A 22,182-nucleotide genomic window follows, 5' to 3' on the forward strand; every position below is an offset into this window, starting at 1 on the left:
GGAATTACGGTGGATGCTGCCCTAGGGTCGCGAACCCCAGGGAAGGGCTCTGAAAAGTGCATGCAATGTGTCTCCTCCTTCACTAGATAAACGGTATATATATTGCTTTGATAGTCACTATGCCTTCTCCTCCCTGGATCTTTTTCATAACTTCAAGCATTCTTTAGTAAATTCACTGCTGGTATCTGAGAGTCTTATAAAACTCTAATACCCTCTCTCCAGTGCGTGAACCCAGTTTGAAAGCACAGAGATAGCTTACTCTTGTATTCCTGAGTTGTCAGTCACACTTTCATTTAAAAGTTTTTGTAAACGTGATATTACAGGTAACTGGAAGTTTGCAGAGGAACTGATAATAGAAAGAGGTTCAACTAAGAACATTCAAATGCTGTACTGTACAATTGCTAATCAAAATCCAAGCATGTAACAACATTGAGTTAACAAACTTTGGCAAATCCAATGTTTTTTACGCTTTGTTAGCAGACGTGTGGGCTATGGTTGATTGGGTATTATCTGTAGTGATCACAGCTGTCCTTTAACTAAAATACCGCAATGAACAAGCTTGCACAAAATCATGGGCTACAACAGCAGGAAGTACCCCATTTCTGAACAAATACAGAGGTTAGCTCTTCTCCTATAAGAAGAGTGACATGAAAAGGGATTGGAGGATGAAGCTGCATTATTAAGTGGTAAACATAAAACGCATAAACAGAAAAATATAGCATGATAGATACTGTGGGCAAACAGGCAGTATTTCCATTGCATCATGGAAAGGTGTGGCACACATCTTTGGCTTGCAGACATAAAAGCAGCAAAGTAAAACAAATGAACGCGCAAAGGCAAATTATATACTGTACCGAAAGAAAAAAAAAACATAGATCAGTTATTTAAAGTTTGTAGTGTCAGCACGTCAAAGAACAAATGCTGTCTCCTAAATAAAAAGTACAGATTATGTCATACCGGCTGTCTAACCAAATGACTATTTGATTACCCATCATCAAAACCTAATGGAAACTCAAAATGGATAATGTCACCATCCAAAAAGTGCCATAATTTATAACCGCTGACCTAACATATATCAAACTATTCCACCCTTGCTGATGTACTTGTCCTCTTCTCAACAAACCTTTTTATTTGGACATTCCACTCAATGTTTATTTGAATTATATTAATAGAGTGTTCTGTCAACGAGACCGTGAAGTTTCAAAAGGAATGTGCAATTAACGATAACTTGTTTGGGGAGTGGACTGGATGTTACAGTGAGGTGCCTGGCCAATCTTCTCAGCAGTGGAGGAACGCTTCTGAAGGTATCATTCATAAAAATGAGCAATTCTGCAGACAGATGAAGCCGATTAGTAATTTCAGTTAGAACTGACAGAGCTTTTGTGATTGACAGTAAAGTATGGCTGGAAGAATTGTTAGTTAAGCGGTACGATAATAACCCACTTCTCTCTTTTTGTTTGTTCATGTACAGGGCAGTTAGCCCGGAACTCAAGTCCTACGCTTTGGGGGTTCTGTTCCTTCTTCTTCGTTTGATAGGTATGTGGAATTACTTTTGCTTCTCTCTTTTTTTAATGAATAATAGAGTTCTCAAAAATTCCGTCGAATTAACTGCTTTAGGATGAAGGTTTTGTTCCTTTGAAGTTGTATCCCTGTCGTAAAGATGTGAAGACTTTAAAGCTATATGTTATATCCATTTAAACGCGCAACATTATTTATTGGAAGTATGACATTTTGTTTTTTGCCATTTTTACCATTTAATTGGCGTGAATCAAATTATGGATGCATTAATCTCGGATTAAAATATCCGCGTCCGTAGTCGCTTGAGTGCTTCTTGTGAAATGACATTCACGTCCAAAAAAAAGAGAAGCTCGCTTAATGCATTAATGACCGGTCTTTTACAGCAGGGAACTGCTATCTTTTTAATAGCCTATTAAGATTATCTGTGCGCAGATTTACTAAATTAATGTTGGCAAATTTTGAACAAGAACATTGGAAATTATTTATCCTATTCAATGACAGCCACGTGAAAGTCTGAAGAATGTTCTTATTTTAATGTACCTGAAAACACAGGTTTTTATAAAGAGGATCTCTTCCTGTGCATTATGCTCTGTATTAAATGCAGAGGTCTGACGCTGATGCCTTAGAGTGTTTGCAACCTGAGAAGTAGGTTTGTAAATTTGCAAAAATAAAACGTGTAATAGCAATCAGTGAAAATATCCATTTAGGTTTATAGGTTTAATCATGATACCCCCTTTCAGACTCCCACATGAACAATTTATACAAAAAAATGTTTTAGTGGAATTGCTGTACAAAATATAATTTCCTACTAGATGGTTTATTGTTGGTGACATTTTGTATTTTTAGCTCTCTCGTTTATAATTGTCATGCTAAAATACATAATTTCCTAATCAAGGAGAAAGTTAAGGGGGATGGTAAGTCATATTATGTACTTGAATTGCAAGGCAATTCAAATTTAGTAGCAATTTGAGTGGGTGATTCACTACCTAGGGCGGCTCATATGTCCTCATCACAGTGAAAATATGAATATGTGCATTTTCAGCTTCAAAACAGCCCGCAACTCTTGGATTGAGTGAGGCAAAAACCTCATAGTGTGGCTATCTAATGGTCCAGCAGTTTCAGCTCTGACCATCAGACATGCACAGCTAAAGGTAGAGCCGAAATGATTTCACTTCAGTTCTCCAGTAGAGTGCTGTGTGTCTGCATTGCAAATGCTAAAATGATAGTGAGTAGAGTTCATACAGGTAGCCCAGGTATTTGGCTCTAAAGGCTGGGTGCCTTGGTGCTGCCCTCCATAGCAGAAATGGCGCCTGCGCTTGGTATTGTTTGGCAAATAAAAAAAAAAGCTTCCAAACAAAAGTGAAAAAAGGGCGGGAAGAGCAACAGAAGAGTGGGGTGGAGAACAGAGGCATGTTTAAAAAATCTGAACAAGTTGAGGTGTCGTAGTGAAACAGTGAAAGAGCTCAAGGCGGGGGGGAGAAAACAGAGATGAAGGTAAGCTGGAGGCAAAGTGAAGGGAGAACACAGCGCAGGAAGGATGAGCAAGAAAACAAATGCACCCCATGGATTGCTTAATTGAAAATAAAAAAGTAGCTCCTTGAAGTCAAGCAGCATCAGGAGTGGAAGGATACAAGTCAACCAGTCAGATCACTGTGGGACTGAAATGCACCTGGGCAGGGCAAAAATACAATAGGGAGGACAGCAATCAAATCAAGAGGAGATAACTGCAATAGACAACAAAGCCGTTCAATCATGGACAAGAGAACAAGAAGGTGAAGCCCATTGTACGCAGTTTGGAAACAATAGTTCTGGCCAGCAGATAGCAAAACTGGAGGAGGTGAAATACAAAAATGAAGATAAAGTGAAAATAACACACAATGTATAGTTGCATTTTCTGCACTGCCAGTGTCACATGTGACTTTTAGACTATTATGTGAAAAAGGCACCTTTTACCACACTTTTTCATCCAACTGTTTGACACTCCAACACTCCTGGGGAGTGTCAATCTTGCTTAAAAGTCCATGAAAATGTCACGATTGCCACTTCAAAATCTGTGTATTTTTTTTAGCAAATGTAAGTGCAAATTAGGTTATAAAATGCATTATGTCACCTGTTTTTGTCACAGCATTGTATGAGAGGCCTCTGCAGAACCAGCTTCGAGGATGTTATACTCAAGCACTTTGCTTGCTAACTCAGTGCTATTCAGGGTATATATTTATGGTTTATGCCCTCTCCATTCACTTTTAAAGATCACCAACCATTACCTGTGCTAGAAGGTGTGTCACAAGTCATTTTGGTATTTTGCGCTGAATCTTTTGGTGGCTGATGAAATACAGTCTTCTTGGCTTTGTGTTCAAAGCTCCTGAGTTTCCCATGTACACGTGTGAGCTGCTTATCCAGGTATGTTTTTGTAATCTTGTATTATGTATTCCTGAATTTATAATGAAATTTAGAAGATTACATAAAGCAAAAAAAGATCTTGGGCTAGGTGAGCTACTCAAGCATGGATCCGGAAAACTAAAAGGTTATCTAAGGATTCACTAAGATATATAACGGGAACCAATTAGGCAGCAGCGATATCCATCACACACTGACCACCATCCAGCTTTGCAGTTTAGTGCTGTGAGCCCAAACTTATCTCAAGTTCTATTGCAAGCCCTGCTACAGGTGATTATGCACCTCCAAACTCATCTACAGGTGTGAGTGAGCTGCAGCGCATGTTCCTTGGCTTACTGACCTTTGCAGTTCTGCTGATTCCCATATAACAACAAAGAAGCAGGTGACAAAACATTACATGTTCTTAGGGAGGAGAAGCTCTAAGCACGTTCTACTAGTTCACAACAAAACATTTGAACATCAGATGTGAATCTGCATATTGAACACTAGCCCCGATCACAACAGCTACTGTAGGCTTCAGCTGATATTGCCAATGGAAAGGAAAGCACTGTTGCAAATTATTTGTTGTATGACCCTCTGCACACTTGCCTCTGTTAAAGGTAAAGGTTTATTATGTTGGAGTGTTGAATGCGGTGGGCCCTCGTGACCCTGCTCTTCTTCTCTGCTTTCAGCAAGAACTCGAGTTTGGATGCTTGTTCATTCACTTTTGTGAGATATCTCTATATATGTATATATATATATATATATATTGGATCTCTTGTTGGCGGAGGTATACACCCTTTTCCACGTAGGGACCACAATCCTAATCAGGGTAAGTCACAACACAATCCAAATTGTCTGTGCCCACCCCCTGGTAGCTTGGCACTGAGAAGTCAGGCTTTGCTTAGAAGGCAATGTGTAAAGTATTTGTGCAATAACCCATACACCACACAGGTTTAGGGAAATAGATAATATGTACTTGAATCAAATAAGGTCAAAACTATGAAAATCCAATTTACACAAGCAAAGTAATGAATTGTTAAAGATTAAATCCCAATAAAGTGCTAAGAAACACAATAGCTCCAACTGGGGCTATCACAGTACTGTTGACGGATTCGTTCCCAATAATCCGATGCCAAAAGTGCAAATCGCATGGACCCCCAAGTACAGTACCTTTTGAAAACGAAGAAGCAAAGACGTCGCAATGATTCAGGGAGATGAGGCGTCACTGGTGCCGGTGCGGAGTCAGTCGCTTATGGGGTTGGAGATGAGGCATTGGTTCCGCAATGTGAGACAAAGGAGGTGAGACGTTGGTTCCGTACAGCTGCAGGGGGAACTGGTGCAGCATCGATGGTGAGCTGTTGGTTCCTTGTGACTCGTCGGGGTCGATGGATCCAGTACATGTGATGTGTTGACATCACAGTGTCGAGATGACCCTGCGTGACTTCAGCGGTGTTGCGGCAACATCGGACTTGCATTTCAGGCGGCGGTCGTTGCGTGCAGTCATGTCCATGGAGCAGGAGCAGCTGCGGCGTCATTGCTGGCATCGCTGAAGTTGTTCCTGGTGTTGCTGAGGTCGGAAAAACAGCTAAAAGCCAGTAGATTAAGGGGGTGATTCTAACCCTGGCGGTCGGTGTTAAAGCGGCGGCCAACCCGCCAATAGGCTGGCGGTAAAAAAAATGGGATTCTGAGCCTGGCGGGAACCGCCAACACAGACAGCCACCTTAACACTCCGACCGCCACGGCGGTACAAACAAACAGCGCGGCGGTCACCGCAAACAGACAGGCGGCAGACAATGTACCGCCCACACTATTCCAACTCACCAATACGCCACCTTTTCCGGGGCGGGAGCACCGCCGATAAAAACACGGCGGAAACAGACTACGGACGGGAAAACGCTCACCACTACGCACTCCAGGAGGAAGAAGGACAGCATGGAACCCAAATTAAACATCCTACCTGCTCTCGTCTACCTTCTCATCTACCACGAGTACGAAGTCCGGCGCAGACGACAACGGTGAGTACTGCACCTACGACACACGGGAGGGGGAGGACGAAAGGTTACGGGCACACACATATGCGACCCCCCCCCCCAACTATGTACTCACCAATGCAGAGCACCAAGTCACAGTGACACCACCCAAACACCCCTGAAAAATGCCAGGACATAATCATATTTGGAATAAATATTTATGTACCAAAAAGCTCCAGAAAATTAGCGTACAACCATGAAAGATATCCACAACAAAACTAATGACATACACATCAGTGTATAACTGAAGTAACAAGTCCTGCACATCCTACGAATTCAGCATGTCCGTGGGCCAAAGTCTTGAGAAACAAGGGCAAAGCCCACACAGGAGACCTGAGTCCTTTGGAGAGAACACTGCAGGGGCATCAGATGTAAAAACTACAGGCACCTCAGGGGGAAAGGAAGGGGGGGGCACCACAGCCACATGAGTCCACGACGCCAGATCCATGAGGAGCCACCATGCCCACTGGACCATCCTGGGGAGTGCAAAGCCACAGTCTCTCAATGTCTCTACAGTGGGTGGGCTGCCCACTGGACCATCCTGGGGAGTGCAAAGCCACAGTCTCTCAATGTCTCTACAGTGGGTGGGCTGCCCACTGGACCATCCTGGGGAGTGCAAAGCCACAGTCTCTCAAGTCTCTACAGTGGGTGGGCTGCCCACTGGACCATCCTGGGGAGTGCAAAGCCACAGTCTCTCAATGTCTCTACAGTGGGTGGGCTGCCCACTGGACCATCCTGGGGAGTGCAAAGCCACAGTCTCTCAATGTCTCTACAGTGGGTGGGCTGCCCACTGGACCATCCTGGGGAGTGCAAAGCCACAGTCTCTCAAGTCTCTACAGTGGGTGGGCTGCCCACTGGACCATCCTGGGGAGTGCAAAGCCACAGTCTCTCAATGTCTCTACAGTGGGTGGGCTGCCCACTGGACCATCCTGGGGAGTGCAAAGCCACAGTCTCTCAATGCCTCTACAGTGGCTGGGCTGCCCACTGGACCATCCTGGGGAGTGCAAAGCCACAGTCTCTCAAGTCTCTGCAGAGGGTGGATTGCCCACTGGACCATCCTGGGGAGTGCAAAGCCACAGTCTCTCAATGTCTCTACAGTGGGTGGGCTGCCCACTGGACCATCCTGGGGAGTGCAAAGCCACAGTCCATCAGGTGGATGACAGTCTCCACTGGTCAAGGAGGAGGCATGGTGGGCACAGTGAACCATAAACGGTGCTTGAGACGGCGGTGCCCAGCGGAGCGGTGCTTGAGACGGCGGTGCCCAGCGGAGCGGTGCTTGAGAGGAAGGGCCCAGCGGAGCGGTGCTTGAGACGGCGGTGCCCAGCGGAGCGGTGCTTGAGACGGCGGTGCCCAGCGGAGCGGTGCTTGAGACGGCGGTGCCCAGCGGAGCGGTGCTTGAGAGGAAGGGCCCAGCGGAGCGGTGCCTCAGAGGAAGGGCCCAGCGGAGCGGTGCTTGAGAGGAAGGGCCCAGCGGAGCGGTGCTTGAGACGGCGGTGCCCAGCGGAGCGGTGCTTGAGAGGAAGGGCCCAGCGGAGGGGTGCCTCAGAGGAAGGGCCCAGCGGAGCGGTGCTTGAGACGGCGGTGCCCAGCGGAGCGGTGCTTGAGACGGCGGGCCCAGCGGAGCGGTGCTTGAGAGGAAGGGCCCAGCGGAGCGGTGCCTCAGAGGAAGGGCCCAGCGGAGCGGTGCTTGAGACGGCGGTGCCCAGCGGAGCGGTGCTTGAGACGGCGGGGCCCAGCGGAGCGGTGCTTGAGAGGAAGGGCCCAGCGGAGCGGTGCCTCAGAGGAAGGGCCCAGCGGAGCGGTGCTTGAGACGGCGGGGCCCTGTTCAGCGGTGCTCTTCTCCACGGCGGGGCCCGGTTCAGCGGTGCCTATCTCCACGGCGGGGCCCTGTTCAGCGGTGCTCTTCTGCACCGCGGGCCCTGTTCAGCGGTGCTCTTCTCCACGGCGGGGCCCTGTTCAGCGGTGCTCTTCTGCACCGCGGGCCCTGTTCAGCGGTGCCTATCTCCACGGCGGGGCCCTGTTCAGCGGTGCTCTTCTGCACCGCGGGCCCTGTTCAGCGGTGCTCTTCTCCACGGCGGGGTCCTGTTCAGCGGTGCTCTTCTCCACGGCGGGGCCCGGTTCAGCGGTGCTCTTCTGCACTGCGGGCCCTGTTCAGCGGTGCTCATCCAGCAGGTCAAGGGAGCCAGACCTGGCCTCGACTCCCTGCTCAGTCGCCCTCGGACCGTGACGTTTCTGGACCCTTCGGGGACGGACTCCTGGCCTCCTTAGTGTCCTCCTTCCCAGCTGGGATGTGGCATGTGGGGTCCACCTTCTCCGCGCTCCTGCTGCCCTTCCGCTCCTTTGATGGGGCTCTCGGGCCCTTGCCTCCCCTAGATGGTGTGGGTGGTGAAGTGGCCGCACATTGCTCCTTGGGGGCAGCCCTGTCGGTCCTCGCACGGCGGTCCTTGTTTTTGCGGGTCCTCTTGCCGGGGGGGGGGGGCTGGACGTGTCCTTGCTGCTGATCGATGTGTCACTGCTGGCAAAGGGTGGGCTCCAGAACCCAGGCACAACAGTGACACCTGAAGCTGGGCTGGTGGTGGCTGCGGTGCTCTTGGGACTCTTTGAAGATGGATGGGGGAGGTCATCGGGGGGAAAGAGGTTAAGGTTAGCCAGGAAAAGTTTTTTAGGGCCAAGGTAAAGGGTAGGAGAAGTGGAGATGGAAGTGGAGGTAGAGGAGGTGGTTGTAGGAGAGTCAGGTGTGCTGTCATTGGGTGAAGGTGCTGGTGCTGTAGGCTGTCGTGAGGTGGATGGCTGTTGGGTGGGTGGCTGCCTGCGTTTGTGTGTCTTGGAAGAGGGGGTGACAGACACAGTGGGAGAGGACACAGGGGACGTGTACATGGCAGTGGGGGTGGTGACTGCACGAGTGTGGACTGTACTGGAGGGTGAGGTGGTGATGGAAGCACTGGCTGATGTTGGGGTGCATGCAGGTGTGAGTGTAGACGTCACAGGGAGGGAGGAGGGAGACGAGGAGGAGGGGGACACAGGGGTGGCAGTGGCTGTTGGCATGTCTGCATCTGGGTGTTGCTCGGGTGAGTGTTTGCGGGATCTGTGGTGCTTGTGTTTGGATGAGCTGCTCTTGGGTGTTGAGGTGTGTGCAGACTGGTCTGATGGTGTGGATGGGATAGGCTGAGGAACAGGAGACAGAGACAGGCTGGAGGCAGTCAGAAGAGGGAGGCTGGAAACAGGGACAAAGGCTGCCGTCAGTGCTGAGGCCAGAGCAGTGAACGCTCGTTGATGGGCAGCCTGACCCGAATGAATGCCCTCCAGGTACGCATTGCTCTGTTGCACCTCCCTTTGCACACCCTGGATGGCATTCAAAAGGGTCGTCTGCCCAACAATGAGCGTCCTTACCAGGTCAATGAGCTCCGCACTGAGGGCAGCAGGGGCAACAGGGGCAGGGGCTGAGGTGCCTGGGGCGAAGGAGACGCGCGCCTTCCTGGGCGAACCGGCACGGAGCGAAGACTGAGGGGCTGCTGGGAGGGCGGGGCTGGTGCGCTGGGTGGCGGCTGTACCTGTAGAGGCGGGGGGCACGGATGTTGCCGCCACCCCTAGGGAGCTCCCATCCGAGGACGTGTCGCTTTCGCTGCTCTCACCAGCGGTCCCCGTCGTGGTGCTCCCCTCGCCCTCCGGATCACTGGTGCCCTCGGTGTCTGTTCCTGGGCCCACCGGGGCCTTGTGTCCTGCAGCTCCCTCGTGCTCCGATGCCATATCTCCTCCGCCTGATGATGCTAATGCACACATGCACAAGAAGATGAAGAGAAAGGGTGGGGGGAGAAAAAAGAAGACCAGGTTGAGTGCATGCAATGTCAACACCGTTGGCGGAGAGGACAGACACAGGTGCCTAATGCACTAAGCCGCGCATTCGGGGTACACTACTCAGTACTACTGACTAAGACAACAGGCCAAGAGACGTCAAACGCGCACATGGGAGATGCTGGACCTTCAATGGCTGTACTTGTCACCCTACAGAGGTGGGGGCCGGGGGCACAGGGCCATGCCTAAGGGAGAGGACTACACTACAGAAAGCGCCCTGGCCTAATGTCACCCACAGCCCTCCTCCCCCACCCAGACGCCTCCACTGCGCAGAAAGATAGGAGAATGTGCTGATACTCACCCCCTTGTGTCTGCTGTGATGTCTTAAAGCGCCCATCCAATTCAGGGTAGGCCACCGCCAGGGTCCGGGACATCAGGGGGGTCATGGTGCGACTGGCACCCCTCCTAGGTTGGGAGGCCATCCCCAGCAGTGTTTCTGCGGTCTTCCTTGTTCCGCGGCAGATGTCCTCCCACCTCTTGCGGAAGTGGGTGCCCCGTCTGTTGTGGACCCCCAAGGTCCGGACTTCCTTGGCATGGCACGCCAAATCTCGATCTTCTGATGGGCGCTGACCTATTAGACATGTACAGGGTGGAAAGGAGGAAATCATCAATGACCTGCATGTTAGATGTAATTGGCCCCCACCCACCCACTTTGCCATATGGCACATGCTCTCATCTGTCGGGCGTTGCACTCCTCATTCGCCCCCCACCCCACCAACTTACATCCACCCCAATCCACACAGGCATAGCCCATTCCATTAGCACCCGGTGTACTCACTTGTTGGTCTGGAGGACCGTAGAGTAGCGCATACTGGGGGAGGACCCCATCCACGAGCTTCTCCAACTCTTCAGACGTGAAGGCAGGGGCCCTTTCCCCAGTCGCAGCAGCCATTGTATCTTCCAGACCGAGGTCACAGCAGCACTTGCAGTATAGGTCCTCTCCTGTGGATGATCAGGTCTCGAGTGATTAAGCAGATAGAAAATGGCGGTCACGCCCGCGGCGGTGCGTACCGCGGCGGTGCGTACCGCGACCGCCGGCGCACTTCGTCATTGGCTCCTGAAACCCATAGGCTTCAATGTTAACCAATGCGGCTTTGCGCCGCGGTCTTCGACCGCCTACCGCCACGGTGTGCCTCGTCAGCGCATTGACCTCACATCCCATTGTCCCACTTCACAGGTCAGGCAGCCGCCATTTCAAGGGCCCACATGGCTTAATTTTGACTGCGACACACAGGCCTAGGCCTTGCATTGCCACACATACACGCCTTTCAACCCATTGCCATTCTTTAACTGTGCAAGCTGTCTGTACGTACCTGTGGTTTGCCTGACTCTGTGCTCCATGTTGTCCTTCCTAGGCACCGTCCGCTGGGACTTGCGATGAGAAGGAGGAATCCTCGCGTGTACCGACCGCTGGTGGACCTGTCGACAATGGAAGAACGCCATATAATACTTCGATACAGACTTGACCGTGCCACTATCCATGAACTGTGTGCCCAGCTGGAGCCAGCCCTGATGTCCCCCATCCGCCAACCCACAGGGATTCCCCCTCTGGTGCAGGTTTTGTCAGTCCTCCATTTTTTGGCCAGTGGGTCATTCCAGACCACAGTGGCCATGTCATCTGGAATGTCTCAGCCTATGTTTTCTAAGATTTTGAGCAGAGTGTTGTCTGCCCTGATGAAACTCATGCGGAGCTACATCATTTTCCCCGAGGAGGGTGACTTGCCTACAGTGAAGGGTGATTTCTATGCCCTTGGACATATCCCCAACATCATTGGTGCCATTGATGGGACCCATGTGGCTTTGGTACCCCCAAAAGACGATGAGCAGGTGTACCGAAACAGAAAAAATTATCATTCGATGAATGTCCAGGTGGTCTGTTTGGCTGACCAGTACATCTCCCATGTAAATGCCAAGTTCCCAGGGTCAGTGCATGACGCGTATGTGATGCGAAATAGCAGCATCCCCTATGTGATGGAGCAGCTACAGAGACAACGTGTGTGGCTAATAGGTGACTCTGGTTACCCCAACCTGCCGTGGCTACTGACCCCAGTAAGGAATCCCCGGACAAGGGCAGAGGAACGCTACAATGAGGCCCATGGGCGTACTAGGAGGGTGATTGAGCGAACCTTTGGCCTCCTGAAGGCCAGGTTTAGGTGCCTGCATATGACAGGTGGATCCCTAATGTACTCACCAAAGAAGGTGTGCCATATCATCGTGGCGTGCTGTATGCTTCACAACCTGGCTTTGCGACGCCAGGTGCCTTTCCTGCAGGAGGATGGTCCAGATGGTGGTGTTGTAGAAGCCGTGGAGCCTGTGGAGAGTGAAGAGGAGGAAGACTCAGAGGACGACACAGACAATAGGGACAGAGTGATACAACAGTATTTCCAGTAACACCCAGGTAAGAATCACCCACGCCATTTCACAATTGCTTATAGCCTCCTGCATCTGTACTTTCTGTAGTTCCCCACAGATGTTTTTCATTAATTTTTGCCTTTCCCTTCCCTTCTCAGTGCTGTCTGACTCAGTACCTGACTTCTGCTTGGTTCGCCCATGAAATACAGCGTATTGACATTGGTATGTTGTCATGACTAATTGACAGAACAGAAATCGAACAGTAATATGTAATACATTTGTCAATAATACAGCATGACTCAAAACAGATTTGTGTGCAAAATGTGATTTATTTACAGTGCTAGATATCGGTACATGTGATTCTAAGGGTGATGGGTGGGGGTGGAGGAATATCCATGGCAGAGTCCAGTTCTCAGTCTCACAGGTGCATTGTCCTTTTGCCTGTGGAAGGATGGAGCATAGGCAGTTCATGGTTGGACAGGGTGGCAATGTGGGACAGTGGGAAGACTTGAGGGGGTATGTCCTGCAGGCGGGGGTCTTGACATCCTACTCTGTCTTTTTCTTTGGTCTCAGGCTCCTCTTACGGGGTGGTTGTTCTTCAGCAGGAGGTGGGGTTCTGGGGGGCTGTCGAGGTGTTGGGACCTCCTGTCCACTAGCGCCGGCGGAGGTGGTAGGCTGTTCCTGGTCCGGGCTAGTGACAGGGGCCCTGTGTGGTGCACCATGGTCCCGCAACGCGTCCTCTATGCTGTGGAGGGCCAGGACGATGGTCCCCATTGCGGTCCCGATGATTCTCAGCTCCTCCCTGAACCCCATGTAGCGTTCCTCCTGCTGTGCCTGGATCTCAGTGAACCTGGCCAGTACCGTCGCCATCGTTTCTTGGGAGTGGTGGTATGCCCCCATGATGGTGGTAAGGGCCTCTTGGAGAGTGGGTTCCCTGGGCCTCTCCTCCCCCCCCTGTCGCACAGCAGCCCTCCGAGCTGCCCGGTTTCCCCCGGCCTCTGTCCCCTGGACGGTGTGCCCGCTACCACTGCCCCCCGGTCCCTGTTGTTGTTGGGGTGTTGGGTTAGCCTGGGTGCCCTGTAGTGGCAGACACACCGCTGATTGAGCTGTCCTAGAGACAGAGGCATGGGCCCGCTGGGTGGGAGCTGTGCTGGTGTCGGCAGAGGGGGTCGGGTCTGGTGTGGCCTGTGGCTGCCTGAGGGGAACCGACTGCCCAGAGGTCCCCGATGGTCCGGGCTGGTCATCAGGTTCACTGTCGACAGAGCTGCTATCCTCAGTGTGGGCCTGTTCCGGTGGTGGGATGGACACTTCTGGACCCTCCTGGCTGGTGTGTTGTCGTTCGGGTCCTGCATGGGGTAAGAGAGTTTGGTTATTATTTCTGTGTGTGCAATAGCATGCGTGTTGTGGGTGCCCTTGTCCCCCAGTGCAGGCATTCCCTGGAGGGAGGTGTTGTGAGGGTATTTAGTGGGGGGGAGGGGTTAGTGCAGTGGTCATGCTTAGGTGATGGGTGCCCATGATTTGTGTTGGCATGCAGGAGTTGGTGTTGGGATGGGTGGGTTGTGCTGGTGAGACATTGTCAGGGAGGATGTGTGCTGGGGGGTTGGGGGTGAGGTTGGGGGTGTGGGTTGGCATGCTGGTGGGGTGGGGGGGATATAGTAGTTGAGATGGGACTTACCAGAGTCCATTCCACCGGCTACTCCAGCGAGGCCCTGAGGATGCAGGATGGTCAAGACCTCTTGCTCCCACGATGTAAATTCGGGAGGGGTGGGTGGGGGTCCGCCGCCAGTCTTCTGGACCGCGATGTTGTGCCTGGAGACCATCGATCGGACCTTCCCCCGTAGGTCGTTCCATCTTTTGCGGATGTCCTCACTATTCCTGGGATGCTGTCCCACCGCGTTGACCCTGTCCACGATCCGCTGCCATAGCTCCGCCTTCCTGGCTATACTGGTGTGCTGCACCTGCGAGCTGAAGAGCTGGGGTTCCACTCTTAGGATTTCCTCCACCATGACCCGGAGTTCTTGGTCCGAAAAGCGTGGGTGCCTTTGGGGTGCCATGGGGTGGTGTGGGTGAGGTGTGGGGTGGTGTATGTGATGAGGAGTGTGTTGGTGAGTGGTGCTTTGTGCTACTATGTGGTGTGTGTGATGGTGTAGTGTGCCTCAGTGTGTCTTGCTATGGATTGTCTGCTGTGTCTCTCTCTCCTTCTCTCAGTAATTAGGGTCGCAGGGGTTTGTGGGTGATGTGGGTGTGTGTTTTATAGTTGGTTGATTGTGTGGGAGTGGTGTGTGTATGTGTATCAGGTGTGTGTATTTCAAATTGTCCAATGTGGCTGTGTTTTGGTGATGTGTGTGTATTCTGACCGCGGCGGTGTGTACCGCCAATGGAATACCGCGTTTGAATGACCGCCGTGTGGATTGGTGGGTCGTAATGGCATGGGCGTATTTCTGTTGGCGTGACGGTGGAGGTTTGGTCATCTCCAGTTTATCGCTGCCCGCCGATGTGGCGGGCTGCAGTGGAGGACGGATTTTTGGAGGTTTGGCCGTTGTGGGTCAGAATGACCGTGGCGGTTGACCGCGGCCGCGGCGGTGTTATGGCGGTCTTATGACCGGCGGTAAGGGCATTTTACCGCCGAGGTCAGAATGACCCCCTAAGTCTTTTCTGTCCCTGAGACTTCAGAACAGGTGGCAAGCTTAATCCAAGCCCCTGGAAAGCAGTTTTGGGGAAGCCAGAGTCCTTACAGAACAGTCAGAGGCCAGCAGGCAGTAGGGGAACAGCAGGCCAGCAGTCTATCTCACCAAAGCAGTCCAGATGAGTCCTGTGGGCAGCCAGGCAGTTCTTCTGACAGAGTTGAGGTGTAGATCCAGAAGTGTCTGATTTTTTGGGGTCAGAGACCCAATCTATGTATCCCAAAATGCCTTTGAGATGGGGGAAACATCAAAGAGTGGTTTTGAAGTGCACAAGTTCCCTTTTCAGCCCAGTCCTCTCTGCCAGGATCCCTGGGGGTGGGGGGGTTATCAGTCCTTTGTGTGAGGGCAGGCCACTGGCCTTTGAAGTATAATAGAGAGACCCTCCACCCTTCCTACCCAGGAATACCCATTCAGTATGCAGATGAATGCAGATGTGACTGAGTGTCCTGTGTTTATGGCTTTCTGGGTGGATGAACAAGTGGAGCTGTCAACCAGCACAGAACAGATGTGGATGGGCTGTACGGAACATATGGCAGTAAGTGCAGATAAAAGCCTACTTTCTAAAAGTAGATTTCTAAAATAGTAATATTAAATACAACTTCACCAGCGAGCAAGATTTTTAATTACCTTTCTGGCAATACTAAACATGACATGACCACTCCTTCCAGATCAGAATCTAACACTTCAAAGTATCTGAGGGTAGTCCTAATGCTAGCCTATGAGAGGAGCACACCTCACATTAGTGGAAAATTAATTTAAGAGTTTTTCACTACCAGGACATGTAAAACACATAGTACATGTCCTGCCTTTTACCTACATAGCACCCAGCCCTATTGGGTACCTGGGGCCTACCGTGGGGTGACTTATATGTAGAAAAATGGGAGTTTAAGACTTGGCAAGTAGTTTTAAATGTAACGTCGAAGTTGCAGTGAAACTACACACACAGGCCTTGCAATGGCAGTCCTGAGACCTGGTTAAGGGGGCACTTATGTGGGTGCCCCAATCATGTGCTGCTCCAGTGCCCAGAGCCTTAGGTTCACTATGTAGGAGATTATTCTCCCAGTGAATTAGGTGATCTGCAGAGACTTCACCTGCTGCATGACCTGTGGCCTGTTGCCTCACGCCCTCAAGAGTGGGACACTGTTTCTGCGTGTAGACGGGCCGCTGAGACCTCGTCTCCTCCTTCCGTCACCAGGATCCTCCCCGATAACCCCGCCACGTCATTTCCGCGTTCCCATGTTACCATGTGAACGCTACTGGACGTGTCGGATTCGGCCTTCCGGCGCTGGGACAGAAAGAGGACGACGGACTCGCAGACGGAGAGAGAGAACGCCGTGGAGCAGAGAGCAACAGACGGAGAGCGAATCGCGGGTGAGGAGAACGAGAAACAAGCCTTTGAAGAGCACGAGAGAACGGACGCCAGTTCCAGTGCGGTACCGGAACAGAGTAGCAGAGAATCCCGCCACGACCCAGGAGGGTTGTGGCTTACTAAGGTACGGTCCCTCCTGGGGACAAGAGACCCTACCACTAAAGGGGCACCGGGGAAGGGTCCAGGGTAGGTGGGAGAGGGAAAAGGGAGGGTAGCACATACTACTTAGGGAAAGTATTTCTTCTTTTCCCTTCCCTCTCTATTTGGGAGCACTAAGATTTACAATAGTCACCTATATTGTGGTATCTCACAGTTACCCGGTGTACCCTCACTCTCTGGCCCTCTTGGAAGTCCTTCCCCTCCCATTTCCCTAAAGTAAAACCCAGAAATAAACCCCACTCACCTTCGCGTTTTTCTGTTTCCTTTTCCCGGTCAACTGTGTTGGAGCCTCCAGAACCCAAGAACCACCGACCTAGAGAGGAGAGAGAGAAGGAAATGAGGAAGAGCAATAATTAAGAAAGAACTGAACCAATACCCCAAGAACCCACAGAAAGAGTACCGGACTATATTTCCCTCCCCAAATAACGGAAAAATAAAATATTGGTTTACTTACCTAATTACGTAGCCTCCGCCTTGTTTGTACAGCCAAACTCTGCCACACTGCGCTTTGCAGAATTCCTCCCAGGCGGGCCAACCCTCAACTTGCCAGCCAGCAAGCTCAGGTAGGTCACCCAGGATGGCAATGTCCTCCCAGCTGGAGGGCCTCCTCCTCAGGAAATCCATCAACCTCCACCGTGGGGAACTTCTGGGACCGGTTTCTCGCAGCCCTTCATCACTCCTTGACAACTGTCTGGGCCATTCTTCCAGGCTCCAGATGCCCTTGTCTCCCCTCCTGGGCCGTCATGGACCATGTGGTCATACAGGCCAACTCAGGTAATCCCATCATCTCCAAGTGAGACCTGAGCTCTACCTCCCTCTAGGTAGTGTGCTCTAGTTCATTGCCTAACAACCAATCCACAGGCATTACAGGACTCACAGCTACTTTCAGAGTAACAGAAACTCCCATCAACTCAAAGGGAACCAGAGCCACCAGTAGATGGCTCTCGCGATTGTCAGCGACTATGACTTGGTACAGTGTGTTCGGTAGGACCTACTCTGCTGCCACCAGCTGACCCTTGACAGTAGTCATGCTGGCTTCTGTGCCGTGGAGAGCCTGCGCCTGTTGCCCATTAGTGGTGACCCACTGTCTATACTTAGAAGTATTGGCAGACATGTGGGCTTTTGCCACTCTATCTGCATACCCCCAGGGACACTAGGGTTACCTCTGTTGTTTCCTGACAGCTATCTGGGACTATCTCCTCCCAAAGGGCTACACTAGCCAACCCAGGTGTCTAACTACCAGTGGAGAGCACGTTTGTGGAAGGCAGAGTCCTTCCAGCACAATTAAAGGCCAGCAGGCAGCAGGGAAACAGCAGGGCAGCAGTCCTTCTCAGCAAAGCAGTCCAGATGAGTCCTTTGGGCAGCCAGGCAGTTCGTCTGAGAGAGTTCAGGTGTAGATCCAGAAGTGTCTGATTTGGTGGGGTCAGAGACCCAGTTTCCTTGTGGGGGTTATCAGTCCTTTGTGTGAGGGCAGGCCACTGGCCTTAGAAGTGTAAGAGAAAGCCCCTCCACCCTTCCTGCCCAGGGAGACCCATTCAGAATGCATACAAATGTAGATGTGACTGAGTTTCCAAGGGGAGTTGTCAACTTGCATAGACCAGACGTGGATTGGAGACAGGATTGTAAGGCACAGATGGCAGTAAGTGCAGAGCAATGCCTACTTTCTAAAAGTGGCATTTCTAAAATAGTAATATTAAATCCAACTTCACCAGCAAGCAGGATTTTCTATTACCATTCTGGCCATACTAAACATGACAGGGCTACTCCTTTCATATCAGAATCTACCACTTAAAAGTATATAAGGGCAGTTCTAATGCTGGCCTAAGAGAGGAGCAGGCCTCACAGTAGTGGAAAACAAATTTGTATGTTTTCCCCTACCAGGACATGTAAAACGCATAAGTACATGTCCTGCCTTTTAATTACATAGCACCATGCCCTATGGGTTACCTACGGGTGACATATGTAGAAAAAGGGAAGTTTAAGGCTCAGCAAGTAGTTTTAAATGCCAAGTCGAAGTGGCAGTGAAACTGCACACACATGCCATACAATGGCAGACCTGAGACATGGTTTAGGGGCTACTTATGTGGGTGGCCCAACCAGTGCTGCAGGCCCACTAGTAGCATTTAATTTACAGGCCCCGGGACCCTCTAGTGGACTTTACTAGGGAATTACAAATACATTAAATATGTCAATTGGGTAGGAACCAATGTTACCATGTTTAGTGGAGCGAGCACATGCACTTTAGCAAAGTGCGCAGAATCGTAACACACACATTTCACATAGATGCTGCTACAGTTCATGCTTCCCAGCGGGGGTGGTGCATTGTGTTGTGCGCAGCTGGCGACAGAACCATAACTTGAACAGCTTTGGAGGAATCAAAGCGTGCACTCAGGAGAAGATTTAAAGTTGGTTTATTCCTGCAAACAACAGCCCCTGCGACACATTTTGTGATCTAGGCCTGTTGGCCAAAACCCGTCCCAGGGGCTGTTGTTTGCGGGAATACATCAACTTTAAATCTCCTCCTCATTGCGCTCTTTTCCTGTGAAGCTGTTCAGGATATATATATATATATCAATAAATCCTTAATGGTTGTTAAGGTAAACAGCACTCCACGAATGAAAGAACAAAAAGGTTTAATATCTCTGAACAGGAACGAGTTTCGGCGTTGCCAACTTCATCAACCCACGGGCCGCCATTTTGGCCCTCTTTATATACCACTCAGTTCACTTAAAGCATCACAGTACATAAAAAAAAATACAATAAATAAAAACAGTAAATAACTAAGGAAACGTGAGTGAAACAGTACTAAATAATTAAAGATCCGATGAGATTCACGGAATCCAATTAGAAGTGTATAGCATTACACATATTTCTTTATACTCACAATGCATGTTTTCATTTAATAAGTTTAGGGCAAGCGGTAATTGTTACAAATACTGTTTTTTCTTTAATTACTTAGTACTGTTTCACTCACGTTTCCTTAGTTAGGAAGGAAGGAGGCAAAAAGTTTGGGGATGACCCTGTAAAAAGGGCCAGGTCCAACAAAAGTCTAATGCAGATATGGGCCCCACTTTCAGAAGGAAATTATATTGGAGCCATATCAACTATATTATTATAGACTTACGCTCTTGGGAAAATCTCACTTATTTGGAAGTCCTACTCCGGTTCGAGAGTGACCATTTTCCCCAGCTTTTTATCCTATGGGGCAAATTAGACAAGACGGGTCAGAATCAATGTCTGTCCTACAGGGATTTAACTCATGGACATCCGGAGGAAGGGTAGGTGGGAGAGTCTTCTGAACAATGAAGGTGTTTATGCCCAGTTGTACCAGGGCCTGCTTTCCATCCTGCTCACTCTTGCAGAGGCTGTGCCCGCACCCCATAAAATAACGGACATTCATGCTAAGTGTTTTGAGGAAATGAAACATCAGTTCTTTACCAAACCTCCTCCTAATAAGAGTCTGCCCCTGGTTACTGATCCCACGTCTTTCGATAGGGACTGCAGGGTAGTGAAGCGCCACTCAATTAATGCTCTTAAAGGTGGTGCTTTTCAAGATAATCCATCTGCAAGAGTCTCTTTTAAATCTGTCCAAAAGAATGTGAAAATAACTTGGGGCACAGCTATTTGGAATGAGATCTTGAACGCTGCTCGATATGGGAACCAGGTAGCATTCTGGATTATGATATCTAATGATGCTAAGATGACTAGAATGAGGCCAGAATCCAATATCCTTCCACAAGATTGGGTTAACAACTTTCAATAACTCTATAGCAAATCTTCAACTTCCCCTCCCTATTGCTCCCCGGATTTAGTTGAGGTAGGAACCGTTTTATCAGCAACATGCTGTTTGATTTCTCAAAAACATGAACTAAGTGAAGCTGTATGCTTTTTCATTGTGGCAAAAACTAGATCTGCCATCTCTTCAAAGAAGGCAAGTAAGGGCCCTGTGCTAGATAGAATCCATGTGGATGTATTTATATATGAACTCACAATTTGGGCTCCCTATTTAAACTGCATCGCTAATGCCATCATGTCAGCCACTTGAAAATAACCGCAAGCTAGAAAGATGCATTGATTATTCCCATCTTTAAAAAAAGGTCTCAAATGTGACACAGCGAAGTATAGGCCAATAAGCCTTATTGATTCCAGACAAAAAATTCTGCAAGTTAATTTTGGACAATCTTGTAACCTAGATTGATGACAATAAGATTCTGTCTCAGTTCCAGGCAGGATTTAACTCTAAAACAAGCACTGTCAACCAGGTTTTTAGATTCCAACTCATCAAGTGGAAAGAGGATGATATTAAGAGGGGCAGTCTCTATGTCACTTTGTGGACTTTTCATATGATCCTCAGAGAAAAACGTGGGTGCACCTTAGGAATCTAAGGCTCCCTAGTCCTCTTCTAGATATTATATTACTACTCCATTGTGATAATTTCGTTCAAATCCATTTGGGAAGTCAGTGGGGAAATGACTGAGCGTTTTAAGGTTGACAAGTGGATTAGGCAATGTTGTGCCTTTTTTTTTCAATTAAGGGCTTTTGTTGATTACCTATGGACTGCGACAATGACTCTCCAGTTCTTGGGGGTGAAAAAACACCAGCTTTATTTTTCTCAGGCAACACTCTAAAACTCCAGAAGGAATCGAGACCCTTTTGCTACAGTTTAAAATGTTTTGTTCCAATCATAGCCTGGTCATTAATACAAACAAAACAAAGTGTGTGTGCATAGGAGACTCAGAGGGGTGATAACTCTAGAGGGGGCAAAGCTGGAGAGAAAGCACAACTTTGATTACCTAGGAATTTGTTTATCCAGCAAGTCATGGGTTAGTCAGGTCATAAAAGCACGATCATACTGAGCCACAGGGTGGTTACTATTCTAAGATTCACAAATAATGTCTCTTTTCATCCTATTTCCCTCCTTCTTAAAGTTTGGAAAGCTCAAGCAGTAGTGTCTGCAGCCTATGGGACTGAACTCTGGCATTACTGTAATATAGATATTGTGGGGGTAGCTGAAAATAAATGTTTGAGGGTGGCCCTTAAACTCACCCAAATTACTCCCATAGTCTTTATGCAAGATCTAGGCATTCAGTCCAGTATTGCGACAGTGCATCTCAAACCAATAATATGATGGCTAAGAATTATAGGATGGGTCTTAGAGATATGTTGGTCAGACAAAACCAAGGGGTGACCTTTCCCTAACTGAACTATGTGAAGCGGGCTCTAGATTCATTGTACTGGACAGGCAAAACTGCCAATTCATTATCCTCTGCTAAAAAGATGAATGAGCGCAAGGAGATGAAGTTGAAACAACAAGAAGACCAGGGGCAACTAACCAAAATATTATTAGAGTTAAAGCCTTCCAGTGCCCTTGAGATATATGTAGACAAGATTGATCCCCCTCCCCTAAAGCCCTTTACATAAAGTTTAGATTGGGCACCCTCCCTCTTGCTGTTTTTACTGTGAATTGGAAAGAATACCTGGGGGGATAGTAAACTCTGTCCAGTGTGTATGGATCTGTGTACATTTATTGGTACCCTGGCAAGGGAACCCTGAAGGTGCATGGACTAAGATGTTGAGGTGTTGGCAAAAAGGCACAAATAGAGTGCAGGGAAACTGAGAAATAGGACAAATGGGGTTAATTTGCACTAAACTATTCCACACGCATGAAGACAGCCTTGGGAGAGATTGACATTTGACCACACAATTAATAGTGCTAAGCGAGGCATTTTAATAGTAACGTAAGAGTAATTTGGATTATATGGGTTTAAGGAAAACAGTAGACCCATAACTGAGATCAAATACCAGATAGGAACACACCCACATACGGGGAACAGAAGCA

At 49.4% G+C, this 22,182-nt stretch overlaps 1 protein-coding gene across 1 annotated transcript in view; it reads left to right on the forward strand.

Moving 5' to 3' along the window:
• SLCO3A1 (solute carrier organic anion transporter family member 3A1) overlaps positions 1-22,182 on the forward strand; it is a 632,297-nt gene that overhangs the window by 602,351 nt on the left and 7,764 nt on the right. Inside the window, exon 10 of the mRNA XM_069222745.1 lies at positions 1,472-1,536. Within this exon, the coding sequence (XP_069078846.1) occupies positions 1,472-1,536 (65 nt within the window). The remainder of the gene's footprint in view (positions 1-1,471; positions 1,537-22,182) is intronic.

Source organism: Pleurodeles waltl, chromosome 3_1, assembly GCF_031143425.1.
Source record: "Pleurodeles waltl isolate 20211129_DDA chromosome 3_1, aPleWal1.hap1.20221129, whole genome shotgun sequence".
In the NCBI taxonomy this organism is placed as follows: domain Eukaryota; kingdom Metazoa; phylum Chordata; class Amphibia; order Caudata; family Salamandridae; genus Pleurodeles; species Pleurodeles waltl.